Below are 16,801 nucleotides of genomic sequence, written 5' to 3' on the forward strand. Positions count from 1 at the left end.
TGACCTGGTATACGGACATTATCAGACTCGATTATTTATCAATTGCATCTTGGTGTTTTCGCATTTTATTTGATATGCCTCAACAAACTTTGGTTATAAATTCTTGTATCAGGGAAAGATCATTCCTCACCTACACTTGATATTCAGCACGAGTGACATGATCATACAATATATTGAAGCTACCAGTTAAATCTGAAAATTTGGCCCAACTTAGTTATGACGTGAGATCTTAGGCGAAGTTCCTTCTTCCATAATGAAATATTTGAATCAGAATCAGATCTATATCTGCCGTTACATCACCTCCATCTGCCATTGCATTACTATTCGTGAGGTGGATCGCTGTACTTTGCTTGCTGGTTTCCTTCTCTGCTGTAGATATTTCTTGTATATGGGCCTCCAATACATCAATGGGGTCCCGATTTTGGTCTTCTGTCTTATTTTTATGTAAACATTTTATGTTCCTCTTAATCTAGTGTTTTATCTTCTTACCCCCACCCCAAAAAAAGGAAAAAAACAGAATCGAATTACCGAATCAAACCAAATTTGTTGGATTAAATTCAAGAAATTTTGTAGGTAGACTTTCGGTTCAGAAAATCGATTTAAATTTGTTCGGATTCAGACACATCTCCAAAGTCCAAATTGATCGAATCCAACATCCGCACACTCCTAATATTATCCCAAAAAGCTTCCGAGAACCGCATTTCCGTCCCTTATCCCTGCCTGCCGGTTAATGTCCCTCATCGGCTGCACGGAAGAAAGAAAGAGAGAAAGATTGCAGGAGAACTTGAGCCGGATCGGTGAAGGCAGCTTCCGAGGTGGTGGTAATCGCGCGGATCAAAGGAGTAAAAGGAAGAAGCGAAAGAAAAAGAGAGAAAGGGGAGAGAGAAAAAATGGCGGACGCATTCTGCCCGGACTGCAAGCGGAGCACCGAGGTGGTGTTCGACCACTCGGCGGGGGACACGGTGTGCTCGGAGTGCGGCCTGGTGCTGGAGGCCCACGCCATCGACGAGACCTCTGAATGGCGGACCTTCGCCAACGAGTCCGCCGACAACGACCCCGTCCGTGTCGGCGGTCCCTCCAACCCGCTTCTCACCGACGGCGGCCTCTCTACAGTCATCTCCAAGCCCAACGGCGCCCAGGGTGACTTCCTCTCGTCCTCCCTCGGCCGCTGGCAGAACCGCGGATCCAACCCCGACCGCTCCCTCATTCTTGCTTTCCGCACCATTGCCAACATGGCCGACAGGTCTTTTTCTAGATCCAGCTCCCCCTCATCTCCATCTACTTTCTTCTTCCTCTTTTCTTTTTATGGTCACTTCTTGGATGCTGTTGGGTTAGGTATCGACTTCGACAATGAGAACGATTACATGGGTTTGTGAAACTCTATTGTACATGATATGTGTGTTTGGGAATGAAGAAATGGATCGAAGAATTACAGATCTCTGTAATATTGTAAATCAACAAATAATGGCTAATTTCTGAACTGTAGATAGGATTAATCACTTGCATAATCTTAATTTAATACAATGACTCTTTTAATTATTAACTGAAATACATGACCTATGGTGGACGACGGGAATATTGGCAAAATCAATGGCAGTTTTTTTTGGGTCTAATGAAATGAAGTACTTTGTGTGTATTTTGTATAAAACTTGAAACAATTGGCTGTTTTCTTCTAGAGGGTGGATCAATATGTAAATGAGACACATAAATGACTGTAGGTGTTGAAAAAATTTGAACAGAAGTAGGAAATGTTTGAATGTTTTGAAGAAAATATTTGTTCCTCAAATGTCTTCTTTGCCCATCGTTATAAATTGGGTCATGAGCACTAGGTTTGTTTTATAGAAACCGGATAAACAATACTAACATGCCTTATGTTGATAATATTAATTACATATTGTTATCTGTAAGGGCATGATATACTTCTTTGGTTTCTGAAAAGATAAATTCAAATTGCCTTATTACATTTTATTTTATATTTCAAGTTCATTGTTAAAGCTGGAACTGATCTAGTGACCTTTTCTTTCAGGTTGGGACTTGTAGCCACTATCAAGGTACAAAACTAACCTGCATATGGATATGGTCGTTATTCTAAAGTTTTTATAAGAAAACAATAATTATTTCTTTGAGATGATTTTTTTTTCTTTTTTTTGAAAGGAAAGAACATGGTTGTAAGGTTGATTTTATTTCTTTATTGCTATTAGGCTGTATAAATCACATTGTTATTTTCTTAACATACTCTTGTTGCTTGGTCCTTCTGTCTTCTTTAGTATCAAATACTGATTTCCCATAGCTTATTAGATGTCTTTCTTTTTTTTTTGTAAGAAATATTTCTTCCATTTTGATTTTCTGATATTTTCTAATGATATTAATGGGAATGTCTTTTGGATTTTCTCCTATATCCTAAGATTTTTGCTGATTTATTTACTCTTTTCTTTTTTGCAAATCGGAAGTTTTATGTAGAGACTACTTGTTTCCATCCGTTCATTGGTAGTGAGTACTAACTGCTGGATTCTTTACTGACAATTAAAATTTATATGAAAATTACATAAAACATCTGAACCATGGAAGCTTAAGATGGAACATACAAGCCTTATCCTATCGGCAAGGGTTAGGTTCACAAGTCACAGCATTAGTCCATTTAAGTTCGTCAATGTTTTGCAGCCAGCTTCTGACTTGATAATTGCCCTTTGTATGTCCATGCTAAACTCTTTACCAAAGCAACAGTAGGCAAAAACAATGGCCTTAAATGAGTCCTTCAATACAAGTTGATGAGATCTAAATTCCACCTAAGGATTATGCAGTCCAGGCTCATGTTATTAGGGATAGCTCTTCAAGATTTTTGTAGACTTTGGAAGCAGTTTTGATGAAGAAGGAAGAAGGCAGGATTTGTTGCATGGAGATGCATTGCATTCTAACTTTTAACTCATAAACAAAACAGCCTAATCGAAACAGTATTAATAAATGTCTGACTATTCTTGGATGTTCAATGGGTTTCCATTGGCCGTCATTGCTTTTTCCTTCTCTTTGTTGTTTCTGTGTATGAAGGAGGGGTTAATGTGGTGGGTTTGACAATTGAGTATTAATGGATGGAAAGAATCATAAGATTTTTTAACACTTTTTAAACACCTTTTCATGTCTCAAGTTAGTGCTGCTATGCTAAGAGTGTTTGGATGCAGAACCACCCTTCCTTACCTTTGGACTTAATATTAAGGGAATCTGTCCTCATTATGGAGGATCTAGCTTAGTCTTAGAAGAAATGCTAAGGACAAGAAATGTTTAATTAGTACTGTGTTAATTGATTATAATCATTTTTGACAACAAACTGGCCATAATAGGATCTCCTCAGGCATGGTGGTTATCTTTCAGAAATTAAATCAGAAATAGGACCACAGGCTATGATAAGCAGATACCCTGTAGTTGATAAAACTGATATATCTGTATGTAATCTGACAGCATGTGTCTTTATGGTGCTTGACACCTGTAACACTGTTCATATTATATCATGAAAGTTCCATTCTTCTGTTAATGATGATCTAAATTGTCCGTGGGTTGGTGATATCAGGATGATGATAGAGACATCCTACTCTACTAGGAAGGATGTGCTTCAATCTTGCTTTGAGTGTTTAGTGTTTCTTTATTAACATCAGAGACAATTCTAAAGGATAAATTGTTGCCAAGGATAAGTGGTAGTCGCCAATGTTGTTAAGATCAGGATTGTACCATAAATTGCTTAGGAATCAGATCAGATCTCAGATTTGTTGCTTCTTTTCTCTTTGTTTTAGCATTTAAAAGTAAAGGATAAAATAATTTGACAAAGAAGAAGTATCATTAAATTGTAATTTGAATAAGTAATAAATAGGAAGTTCATCAGTAAGTATTGAAAGCATATTGGAAGTTGTATCTTCATTTTCAGTTAGCAAATCTTCTTCAAGGATGTCAGCGCCTAGGCAAATTCATAGTTACTTGGAAAAAGGTTCTCATCTCATCCAATATATTGATTTATATTGGTATTCGGGGCTCACGAATATGAATCAACCTATATCTTGACAGCAATTTTATTTGTCTCATGAATCAATATATTTCCATATACTGGCTAATATGATATCAAAATATTGGCTCAAATTTCCTACTCCATTTTTAGAATTTTAAATTACTTTTGAATATTAAATTTTTAAAACCAATACTTTAAATGGAAGTTAATCACTGGTTTATTAGCTGAGATTTCAATATTTTGGTTCCTAGTGGTATTAACTTTTTCTGAGACTAAACCAAACGTTTCTCAATTTCGGCAGTTTTGGTTGGTTTTAGCCTAGTTTTAGTGACTTTCGCCTGACTGAAACTAGCTGTAGATGCTTCATTTAAGTATTATTTTTGTATTTACAATTATATTTAGGTTATTTCTTTATTTTAGCACATTAGCTATATAATATTAATTTTCCACAATTTTCTTTCTTTGCTTGAGTTACAAAGCAAGATAGATAATGAATATAACCTTGATTGACCAAGGTGTACGAAAAAGGCCCTCGTTATAGCTAATTACAAAGACTAATTTGAACATCTAAATATGAGACATTTCAAAGATGTATCTCTTAATATATAAAAAAGATACATTCTCAAATTACATGCAAATGATTAAATAGCCACATAACTTGAAAAATATTAGAAGCTCAACATATTTGTGTGTCCTATTAGAAAATGAAAAAGATTTGAATGCACTTGGCACTAAAAGGTTTTACAATCGATAGTTATAATAAATTTTCAAACATCCAAGATCTAAGAAAGAAATTTGTACATTATATATAATATGTCTGCAACAAAAATTAACGGTATACTTATGCAGTTATACTCATATGCTATACTAATGTCAGCCTATGATTATCAAAACTAAACAAATAAAGAATCTGTATTAGCAGAAAACTTTCTGACATGTTATCTGGTAACTTTTTCTTGGGTTTTGTTTTTCTACTTTTCTTCAATTTCTCTTAGAATTTTTATCCAATCTTTTAGGCTGAAACTCTGAAACTTGGAGCAAAACTTCCAAAATCACTAAAAAATGCTGAAACCAAAACTCCATAAACCAAGGAAAAACCAAAACCCAAATGTTTTCAAATCATGGTTCCTACAATATCGACCATAATATCAGAAATCTTTATATCCTAGTTTGCCAGAATGTCCATTGTAGCCACGATGTTGTGTGATCTATGTAACTAAAAAACTCATGTGGAAGGCAAGTTACAAGCATGAGTAACTATGAACTTTGTTCATGTTATTTCTTGCTATAATTACATCTTCTACTTAATTCTTTTAGTTTTACCTTCAATTTGCTAATTGAGATTCTTAGCGTTCAAGCTTTTGTAATTCTAATTGATGGCAAATTTATCATCACCAAAATATAAGGTTAAGCAAAAGATCAAACTATCTAGGCAGACCTCTGATTCTTCCAAGAAGTATAAATTCTAATATATCCATGTGACAGGTCTTGTTAATGTACATAGGTTCATTTAGATGAATGCCTATCCCTTGCTGAATCTATGCTAATATTATGTGCAGTATAAGTGACCTGGATAAGAGTGGTCCCTGTCTTTTCTGAAATTTATAAGTTTTATTTCCATCCTAGAAATTATTATCATTAAAGATCTATCGTGTACATAATCTGCTACTCAATGGAAGTAGTGTCAGAGTATATTTGTGTTTTTGTTATGCCAAACTGTAACTTTACTAGTTGTTGTTGCTGCAATCATTTGAAGACTGGTTTGTGCTGTATTTGTACTTGGCTGGAGGATAGATAATGGTCAATCGTGCGTGAATGCTTTGACTAAGGTGCCCTTAGGGGGTTCATGTTGTTGGACTTTATCATCAAATAAATGATTGTAATGACTTGTTCTATAAAGGATAGAGCTAATGAGATATATAAGAAAGTGGAAGACCTGAAGTCCATTAGAGGACGAAATCAAGATGCAATTTTGGCTGCTTGTCTATATATTGCTTGTCGTCAAGAAGACAGACCTCGAACTGTAAAGGGTATGGCTGGAATCTTACACTAGTCTCATTTGAATGTATTATGGTGTGTAAACTTCCTCAAGTCTTGTATTTTCAAATAGAAATCTGTTCTGTTGCCAATGGAGCTACAAAAAAGGAAATTGGCCGGGCAAAAGAGTACATTGTAAAGCAGCTTGAAGTTGAGATGGGTCAATCAATGGAAATGGGCACTATCCATGCAGGAGATTTCCTGGTCAGTTTCAGTGTTATACCATATCTTCCATTGGCTAGATTTTTTTATGTACGACTCATGTTTTGCCTTTTGTTTTATACATAGCCTTTTTTGTAGTTAAGATGTCATATACCCCATTTTTGAAATTTGTAGTAGCCATTTTACTATAGTTTCTCAGCTTTGTTATCCTCCAATTTTGCAGCGGCGTTTTTGTTCACATCTTGGCATGTCAAATCAGGCAGTCAAGGCTGCTCAAGAAGCAGTCCAGAAGTCAGAAGAGCTTGATATAAGGTGCATATATGGAAAGTTGATTTGTAGAAATTTTTGACAGTTGCCTTTCGCTTTATGATTCCCTTTTTGTGGTCTAGGCGATGTTCCTGATGGGATTTTTTTTAAAAATAATATTTTTTTAATAAAATATTCCAAAAATATGGTGGATCGGAACTTATTTCCCAAACTACCGTCTACATCGAAATCGGGGGTTCAACCTCCGATTTCATGGCCACCGTGGCATGTGACGTGGCATCGTTGAAATTCTGGGTTGAACCGACGATTTCAAAGGAATCAAAAGTCTTGGATCCCACGATTTCTTCATCCCTTTCCTTTTTTTTCCTGCGAACGAAGGGCGGAGGACACGCAGGCGTTGTGGCGGGTGGGTGGCGTGGGCGGAGTTTTTTTTTCTATTTTTCTTTTTGCGAACGGAGGGTGGAGGACCTTCGGGCGCCGTGGCAGGTGGGATGTGCAGGCGGAGGACCTGGCGGTGCGCACTAGGGGGGGACTGCGTGTGGATGGGGGGCCGTGGGGGCGTGGAGGAGTAGCGGCCGGGCGTAGGAGCCTTTGGTGGCAGCACTGCGGTGGGTGGGGGGTGCGGACGGAGTTTTTTTTTTTTGCGAACAGAGGGTAGAGGACTTGCGGGCGACACAGCAGGTGGGAGGCGCGGGCGGAGGACCCGAGGGTGCGCACGGGGGTGGGGGGCACCACGTGCGGACGGGGGGCCGTGGGAGCGCAGAGGAGCAGCGGCTGGGCAGAGTTTTTTTTTTTTTTGTGAACGAAGGGCGGAGGACCCATGGGCACGAGGCGGGAGGACCGCATGAGAATGGGGGGTCGTGGGGGTGCGGAGGAGAGCCGGCTGTGGCGGAGAAGCCGCAGGAGGAGAATGGCGCTTGGGGGAGGCGGAGAGGAGAGGCAGCCCAGTGGAGGAGCTGCCGAGGGGAGGGGGTTGGGTGTGGAGAAAGCCGCAGGAGGAGAAGAAGAAACAAAAAAAATATTATTTTTTAATTAAGATCTTTGGTCCAAAGGAAAGTCTTTAGCATGGCACTGTCGTCCCTTCTCTCTTTTTTTTTTTGGGTGGGGGATTTGAAATCGTCATCCCTTCTCCTTTTTTTTGGGAGGGGGTGGGGGATTTGAAATCGTGGTCTGAAGCCGCGATTTCAAGAAAACATTGCTTGAGGCCAAGATTTCTATGCAATCGTGGCCTCAAGCTCTCCTTTTTTTTTTTTTTGTAGAAATTGTGGCTTCAAGCTCTCTTTTTTTTTTTTTCATGGGTGGGGGTGGGTTTGAAATCGTGATCTGAAGCCACGATTTCTTAAAATCGTGTCTTCAAGTCACGATTTCAAGAAAACGTGGTTTGAGGCCATGATTTTTTGATACCACATCGTTAATCAAGTTGGCCGTGAAATCGTGGATTCAACCCATGATTTCACACATGGCACACGCCAAACGGTATATTGGGAAATATGTTCGCATTGGGGGTATTTTTGGAATTAAATATTAAAAAAATATTTTTAAAAAAGTCCGTTCCTGATGTATCACACAATTTTCCTGATTGGTCTAACTAATCTCATAATTTCTCTTCTATGTGGCAAGCATCATCCTTGAAGTCCTTTTCCCTCTTCTGAACTGCCCTCATCATAAGTTTGAGGATGCTTTTTAAACCTCTTGTCTATCCAATTGTTTTGACACCTAGCAAGCTTTCTACTGTCTGCTTCTACAGTTGTGCAACTGAAGGGCTTTGGTTTGACATATAAGGCCTTAAGCCTGCCTAGAAGCATGCTATCCAATGACAAAATTTCGTGCTTTATGTGAATAATTTTTTTTTAGTACCTTGAATGTTTTCTTATATTAAAAAATTTGAATCTAGATGGTAAATTCATATATTGCTACCATAATCAATTACAATATTTATTGAAACAGTCAAGATACATGAACATTGATATACTTTGGTGACTATTACGATCTGCCAACTAAATACTCATCAAATAATTGGCATGGCAATAAATGCGCTATACCAATTTAACGAGTCAGTACGTAATGCGGCAATTGGACTCAAAAAGGCTGCTTGGTTGGCAGTTTTATCAAAATGGTTTTATTGAATTCCTAATATGAGTGAGGTTTATAAGATCGCCAACTTTTAGTTGCCTTTCATGAGATCACCCTGAATTGCGAAGAAATTGATTTGTCATGAAACCTGAAATGCTAGTTTTCTAAATAGGTTGGCCCCTTTCTATTTTTCTCCACCCTGTAGGAACTATGGGATCACCCAGAAGATGCCTTCAGCATCCAGGGGTCACAGACCAACCATAGACCCTGTTCAATCTCTAAAAGTTGGCCTCTTTCTGTTTTTGATGAAATCTGTTTTACAGATATCGTAGTTTATGATCAATCAAAACTTACAGGCAATTAAACAGGCCCCTTCTTTTGTTCATTTTACTGAAAGGAATTCTCATTTGTAAATTTACTTAATGTTTTACCAGAAATAATTTTTTTTCTGCATGAAGCATCTTAAACTGTTATATATGTTGCTTGGTTGGGTACACTGCTAACTTTCTAGGTGCTTGGGTCGATATAACTTCATGAAGCTGCAGTTGTCTAGGATTTCAGAGCCTTCAAACTCATTAAAAGTAGCTCTGCCTCCACTGGTGCTTATGCTGCACCATGTGTTACATTTATTCATCTTTTGATTGTCATAACATCATCAACCTAAATATTTGATTCATATGTCTAGAACATAGATTGTGAAACTGAAAAGAATCCGTTCTTTTTAACTGGATGTATACAAATATGAAAGGTCTTAAAATGAAGTCTAACTTTGTAAACATCAAAGTCGCAAACTGTACTCCTATTAATCAATGCATTGAGAATAGTTACTACTTACTAGAATGAACCTTATTGAAAACATCTTCCTGGCATTTGCTTTCATTTATGCTCAATGATGTCATTTTGCAAAATCTATGGACCTTTCTGAAAGAAAATCCTTTGGATTAGACTATGCAGGTGTATGGAACTATAGGTACATCATATCCACCTTGTCTACATCTCTGTCTTTGTTGTGTCCAGTTTTGCACTGGTTGAACTCGAGCTTTTGTAAATTGTAAAAGAACACCGTGCTACAGCCTGCTATTACACTATTTTAAGTTGGCTAGACCATTGATATGGCTTTCAATTTCCCTACTCAAGTTAGATACTAGATAATGTTGGCATTTGTCTTGGTGTTGGTGCCTTGTAGTCAAAGTCAAGTGCACTGCTTTTTGGTCATGCTAACTTGGCACAGTTGGCAGGATCAAGTGCCATTGATCCAATTAGGATAGGTGGTGTCAAAGCGTAGCTAAAGTGCATTATTAGAAGAATCTTTTGGTGCAGCGAGTGTCTTGTCTTAAACTTTTATCTTACTTTTCATGATAGCTCAGAGTCTAGATTCTTTCTTTGGAGGAGATTGGAGCAAGGATATGCAGAGCCCAATTGTTTCAAAGAGACATGTTTGACATGAGGAAACATTTGATGCCATAATTGTCAGTTCCTTTCTGGCATTGGTTATGGTGAAGAGAAACAAAGAGCCTCAATATTTGAAGATGACTGACTGCTGGGGTGTTGACTGTAATATCCTACTGTAGATTCTGGGCTTTTAGAGTGTCATCCTATGTTTAGAGAACTTGATATAGAATCTTTTAGAAGCAGTCAAGATCCAAGGTTTTGTATATACTTTTCAAGGAATGATCCTTCGGGAGAAGTTTGCTAGAAAGAAGCTAATTTTTTTTTTGGTAAGGCAAAAGAAGCTAATTTTGAGTGGATCTGAACGTTTTGCCTAAACGAATATGATGCTTAGCCTCCTATGCAACTTCTTGTGGATTTCCTGGTGCTAGTTTTTTTTCCGCTTAATAATCTAGGGCCGTGAGTTGGAGATGTAGTCTTGGGTGTCAGATGGGTTGGTGTTAAGACTTTAAAGATGCTAAAAAAGAAAGTTTGACATGCTATATGCTCTGAGATTTGGAACTCGAGGAATGAAAATATCTGTTTTGGGAAACAAAGTGCATCAAGGGAGTATGAAGAAAGTAGTTGTGATGCTGGTCTTGGGGCTAAGTAAGTGGTTTTTTACTAGCGTGAAAATGACTCAACTGGGACTTTCATCGCTATTTGTGTTTGTTTATTTTCCTTTTTCATTATTGTACTTGCCCTTTTCTTTTGTTGGATCCACTTCTTTCATTTAGTCTTGTCATGATAATTTAAAGGTTCCATGTTATCTCTTTAGACCTTTTCTACCCTTGATACTTTTGAATGGATACTTCTGCCGAAAAAGAAAGAGGTAGAGGAATTGTTGTTATATGAAATCTGTATCAACCAATTCAGACCTAATAATTCACAATGCAAAATTTATACAATGATATCCAGACACTACAACTCACAGGGACTTTGATGTGGATGAGTCACCTCATTTTTACTAGGCATTGGTTAATAGTGTGATTCACACTATTTTGAGAAATTTTGTAGTGATCTTATTCATGTCGTTATTGCTGAGATTGGGATAATACTACAGATTGTAGTATGTGGATGACAACCTCCACCTGATTTTGCAGTAGGTAACATTGCTGACAGCTGCAAGTCTGCAGCTATCATAATCCAAATCCCTGAACTGTTGACTTGTCTAATAACTTGATGTTGCATCTGGTTTCATCTCTTCCATATTCTTTAGTTTTGTTTGGTCAACATTTTATCTCAAAGCTGATGTGTGTCGGACAATGGCATTGGTGGATTTTACACTGCCAATATAATCATCTTTGACATCAAGTAGTTCAGTTATGGTCCAAGACATTGCGTTTACTGATAGTTTATCCAAATTTATACATTTTCACCAAGAAGCTCATCATATCAAAGTTAAGCGTTGGGCTATGAAGAAAAGCATACGGAGCTTGCCATGCCATCTTAAACCAGAACCCCTTAAAACTTTTACGTAGTGTTTAGCAGCCATTTTGGTATTCCTGGAATAGGAATACCAATTCCCCAGAATACCTATTCACCATCTCTATTCGAATTTTGTGTTTGGTTGGAAATTTGTGAGGCCCACCGGAATTATACATTATTATTTCCTAAACTAGAATAAGGTGAAATTATTTCTCATCATTTTTCTAGAATAAGATATTCCATGGTGAAACATGGAATCGCTTAAACCAGGTGCAGGGGAATAAGGTGCAATTAATGCACCTTTGACCGGAATTGTAAAACCCACGGCCCCCCTGCCATTTCATAGTGTGTTTGGGGGAATAAGGTGGAATAAGCCCTTATTCCACTTTGAGCTTATTCCTCTTTATTCCCAGCAACCAAACGCTACCTTAGAGATTGTTTGTCTCGTATACTGTTATTTTGCTACAACTGAAGGAATTTAAACTATGAATATGTTCCTTGCATTTCTAATAATTAATCAGGATTTGCAACAACCATTGCTTTTGCAGGAGGAGTCCTATATCAATTGCAGCAGCTGTCATATACATGATAACTCAGCTTTCAGAGGCGAAGAAACCTCTAAGAGGTTTAGAAACCATGTCATTATCATCTGTTATATCAGTGTGTTGTGTTGTCATCATTGAGGGTGCTAACAATGATATGTTACAGATATCTCATTGGCTACAGGAGTGGCAGAAGGCACTATAAGGAATTCATACAAAGATCTTTATCCCTATGCTTCGAGGATCATTCCAGCCTCATTTGCCAAGGAGGAAGATCTCAAGAATCTCTGCAGCCCATAGTTCATAATTAACCAGTTGTAGTAGGGCTACTTGAAAAATTCATGACTGGCAGGTAGCATGGTGTAACTGATGCATGCCATTAAAAGTGCTTCACTGCACCACTCTATTTCCTGTGCCAGTCCTTGCTACATGGTGATCGTTGGGATGGTAGATGGAGCTCGCCTTTCACCCGCTGAGCCCGTGTTCCATACTGATCCCTGACTGCTATGGGAGACTGCCGCTCTCAGCGGGGAATAGAGTGGTGCTGGGAAGCGGTACCTTTTGTATTTATACAAGGAGAATGCTCACGTTCTTGAAGATGGACCTGTGAATGGATTTCTGGAACGAACTTGAAGGAATAGTTTTTCTTTTGTTTTACTTTTCACTTTTTTCCCTGCTCAACGTATGAACAGCTTTCTAAAGCAACCGAACCATGTGGCTGTGTATAAAAATTTGATTGCCAGTCAGTCTGCGAAGCCTCTGATACTAGGCTAGGGTAATGATAAATTTATAACCTGTGATTTAATAGCTTTTACCATGCAATTGAGCTTGAATCATTGTAATTATACGAGTGAATCATGGTAATTATGCAAGTGTTCGACAACTCTCTGTATCTGAGCGTTTAATTCTTGAATAATTTTCTACTTAAAATATGAGATCGGATATCATGTTCTGGTATGTTGTTGCGATTATTCTCAGGGATCTTTGGTTAATACAAAATTGGCGTTACGTGTTCGTGCCAGCCTTTTATTGGCAGGCAATTAACACCCAGCCTTCTTCAATAATAGTTTCTGGTTTTCGTTCTACTATGGTTAAGGTAATTCTTGTGGTCATCCGAGTATGGTGACAGACCCCATTGCGGAGCATCAATTTGAATGGGAAAGTTTTCCATTTTTTTTAACTAAAAATGATGTATTCATACAATTTTCATGTGAATGTATCCAAAAAAGAGAGAAAAAAAAAACATTCCTAAAAAATTGAGGGACCGATTCTAGATAAGTTTAAAGAATATCTCTGCTATGATCAGCAACATAAGCAGTCATCTAGTTAGCCGCCGCATTGGTTTTTTCGAAATATGATGAATAGTGAGGTCGATGCAACTCTGCAGCCAAGTCGCAATATCTTGCAGGAGAGGATTTGTAGTTCTATTATCTTGCAGGAGAGGATTTGTAGTTCTATAGTCAGATCATTATAGTGGCTAAGTTCTTCTTGATAAAGAGACGGTCGGCATGCAAGGTCTGGTGTATATAAATGATTTTAGCCCATGCTACAAGGAGTTCTAACACTACCAATCTGCTCTTTCTGACCGCAACAAGGTTCGAACCTAATCCTCGGATTATAAAACCAGTATCACCCCGCATGTCTCTAACACTATCATCGAAATTAACCTTAACATTAATCAGGAGTGAGAGCTCTCAGGAAATGAAAACTCGTTGGATCGCTATACGAGTAGAATAGGAGTCTCAAATTTCTAGAGGCTTCGAGGTCATTTTCAGTCAATTCCATCGTCGAGATGAAGGTTTTCTCCAAAGTAATTCTTGTCGGACACCATCTGGACTCAAACACCATTCCGTTCTTCACCAACCAGATATGCTAAGCAATGTAAGCCACTTAAATTGCAATCACTTTGGTCGCCTCACTCCCAATACTCTACCTTAGAAGTTTTAGGAAAGTCTGGATCGAAACCCCAATATGAACACATCGATGATACTATCCGGTCAGATACTACACCTATCTAGCCATCAAATATTGAAAGAGGACATGCTCTACTATCTTATCCCAGACAATGTAGGATGGATATCTAGTCGGATGATCTAAGCTTCTATCCTTCAAAAAAGCTTTGGTCGGAAGTTGATTCCAAATCATTTTTTATAGGAACCGACTCATCTTTGGATGTATTTCTATCCTCCAAATTCAGACGCCTGATGGACTCTTGCCGAAATAGATTGGTTTGAGTACCGTCCGTGTGCTTGGTCGGAGCGCCGTTTCTCTGCTGTGGGTTCCGGTGCTAGCAGCGTTTCCCGCGTAGAGGACAACCGCTGGCTGATGAATAAAAGGTCCTCCTGCCGAAGGCAATGGCGAGACACCTCACCATTGTTTCCATGGCAAGCAAGAAAATCATCGGCGAACGTGGAGCCCTGCTGTTGGGCATTCCTGTTAATCTTTTGTACTGCCACTATAAAAGATGGCTGGTGTGGGAGCAATTGGAAAGGTTCAACATTAGTTGACTGTTTTTATTTTTTGACTGAAAATTTTGGGTTGCCAATTGATTTCGTCTGATAAGATTGTCATACTTGTATGTGGTTATTACTCTTGTAGGTTAATTTGATATTAAGTGGAGAGGTTAATCCCTATCCTTTCTTATCTGATATCCATCCTGTTGCGGCCAATCCCCTCGTCGCTTGGTCGCCGGAAACGAGCGCCTGTAAAAGAAAATCCACACTGACCGGAGGTGGCTCCGGCGGGGACCCTCCGACGGTCAAGTCAGAGAGGAGACTAGGCAACAGTAAAAAAAAACAAGGAGCTCAGCGATGAGAGAGAGAGAGCTAGAAAGGGAGGAGTTCAGGAGTTTCGAAGAGAACCCCCCAGCGTTGTTGCCTTCCCTATTTTATAGTAGAGCGCGGCGTGGCACCGTTATTAATAGCGCAGACAATGGGAGGAGTTGTCAAATCACCGGAGACTGTCAGAATTACCGCGGACTGTCAAGTCGCCGTGAACTTGTCACATCGCTGGGGTTAATCTATGTCCTTGGTAGGACAGCGCCCCAAGCCCTTGGCGATCGTACAGCACGCCCTTGGCAGATCAACTGCTCACTCGGCTGTACGTCTTTTGGACGAGTTGGCCGACTATGTGTCGGTATTCGGTCGTCGAGGCGTTGGGTGATGACCCGAAAGCACCGTCAGCTGATCGGGTGCCTTACGGAAGTCGGGCGTCGGCTGCCACCCTCGTCATAGAGTCAGTAGTATAGGTACAGCCGGTTGGTCGGGAATAGTGTGAGACTGTTCGATCGACATAGCTTCGACCCAGCATTGTCGGTAATTATCGTCGGGGTCATCTGTCCATCGGTCGGGTCGGTCGTCGTTGGTCAGACCATCCCAAGGATGAGTCGGCATCGGTCTCGTCGGTCGGTGAGTCGGCATCGATCGGTGGGTCGGCATCGATCGGTGTATCCCAACAGTTGCCCCCCACTCCTGAGTCTGATGTCGCATTAGCCCGCGTCACCATGTGGGCAGCGGCCTCGGGCGAAAGGAGTGGATTTCCATCACATCATACCCCGACTCTGCCGACGTCATCAACGAACGATCCGATATCAGACGTCTCATTAGGAACGCAAACCGTCGAAGCCGAGAAGGCGACGCTGGTGGAGCAGCTGAAGTCGTCGATCGACCATGAGGCCAGGCTCGAGGAGGAAATCTCCCGGCTCACCGATGGCCTGGCTGCCTCGGAGGCCGAACTTCAGTCAGTGGGACGAGCTACCGACGGTGAGGCGGCCCCTACCTCCAATGCAACTCCGACCCCAGCGGGTGCTCCGGTCGCTTCCGAGCTCTTCCCGATGCAAGAAGTCGATTCCGGCGAATAGTCGGGGTGTCCGTCATTTTCGTTTTTGATACTTGTAATCGAGCTTCGGTCCAATTTTATAAGTCTATTTTCAATTGAGTGAAATTGAAGATTTTTCAACTTTTTCTTCTGCATGTAGTCCGGAATGTATGTTTTGCCGAGACGCCTCCGAGTGTATAAGTCGTAGGTCCGACATACCTCGTTAGGACGTTCGGTGGGATCCCACGTAGTTAATCAGGACAGTCGGCAGTACGCGCCATGATAAGGGCAGAGCAAGCTCCGATCGTAGACCGGCATCCTGACTGTTGTATAGATTGCGTCGGATCCAATAATCGAGAGTGTGTGCCGAGCGTCCGTCGCCTAGACCCGGGTCGGGAGTGCATGTAGAGTCTTGTGTCGACCGACCTCCGGACATAGCTTGTTGGCACGATCACCCTGTAGAATCCAAAAGTCGAGTAGTGTCCAACGTATTTGACTAGGATAACGATGGCAAGTCGAATATCCGTTGTCCAGCCCTTGGTCGGACGTGTGCGTCGTGATGTATGATAAACGGTGGCAAGCCAAATATCCTTCGATCGGTCGTGACCAGGTCGGTACGTCGCGAATGTGACCTCGATTGCCTTGGCGTTTTGCCCTCTTTAGCCGAAGCCAAGTCGGCAAGTTAGCCTGTTGGATTCGATGGTCGAGAGTCGTTCGACGTAGTCGGGTTGCTCATCGATTGTAGAAGGAGTGTGACTCCCGTCAATATAGATATATCGGTTCTCGTAAGAGTCCGATGTGTCATCGACTGTAGAAGGAGTGTGACTCCCGTTAATGTAGATATATCGGTCCTCGCAAGAGTTCGATGTGTCGTCGATTGTCGAAGGAGTGTGACTCCCGTCAATATAGATATATCGATCCTCGCAAGAGTCCGATGTGTCATCGACTATCGAAGGAGTGTGATTCCCATTAATGTAGATATATCGGTCCTCGCAAGAGTCCGATGTGTCGTCGACTGTCGAAGGAGTGTGACTCCCGTCAATGTAGATATATCGGT

At 40.3% G+C, this 16,801-nt stretch overlaps 1 protein-coding gene across 4 annotated transcripts; it reads left to right on the forward strand.

Annotated features, from left to right (window-relative positions):
* The first annotated feature begins 139 nt into the window (after window positions 1-139).
* On the forward strand, window positions 140-12,827 carry LOC105044122 (transcription initiation factor IIB). 4 transcript variants are annotated; one of them, XM_029264244.2, is made up of 7 exons: window positions 147-1,243; window positions 2,027-2,051; window positions 5,892-6,021; window positions 6,102-6,232; window positions 6,414-6,502; window positions 11,935-12,024; window positions 12,095-12,827. In XM_029264244.2, exons 1-7 carry the CDS (start codon window positions 891-893, stop codon window positions 12,237-12,239), a joined length of 963 nt encoding a protein of 320 aa, XP_029120077.1. In that variant the 5' UTR covers window positions 147-890; the 3' UTR covers window positions 12,240-12,827. The 4 variants fall into 4 exon arrangements, with proteins under 4 accessions (XP_073111535.1, XP_073111534.1, XP_029120077.1 ...); XM_010921915.4 differs by having other exon boundaries at window positions 155-1,243; window positions 11,935-12,011; XM_073255434.1 differs by lacking the exon at window positions 6,414-6,502 and having other exon boundaries at window positions 140-1,243.
* Window positions 12,828-16,801: the final 3,974 nt, after the last annotated feature.

The sequence above is a fragment of the Elaeis guineensis genome, chromosome 4, assembly GCF_000442705.2.
Source record: "Elaeis guineensis isolate ETL-2024a chromosome 4, EG11, whole genome shotgun sequence".
In the NCBI taxonomy this organism is placed as follows: Eukaryota; Viridiplantae; Streptophyta; class Magnoliopsida; order Arecales; family Arecaceae; genus Elaeis; species Elaeis guineensis.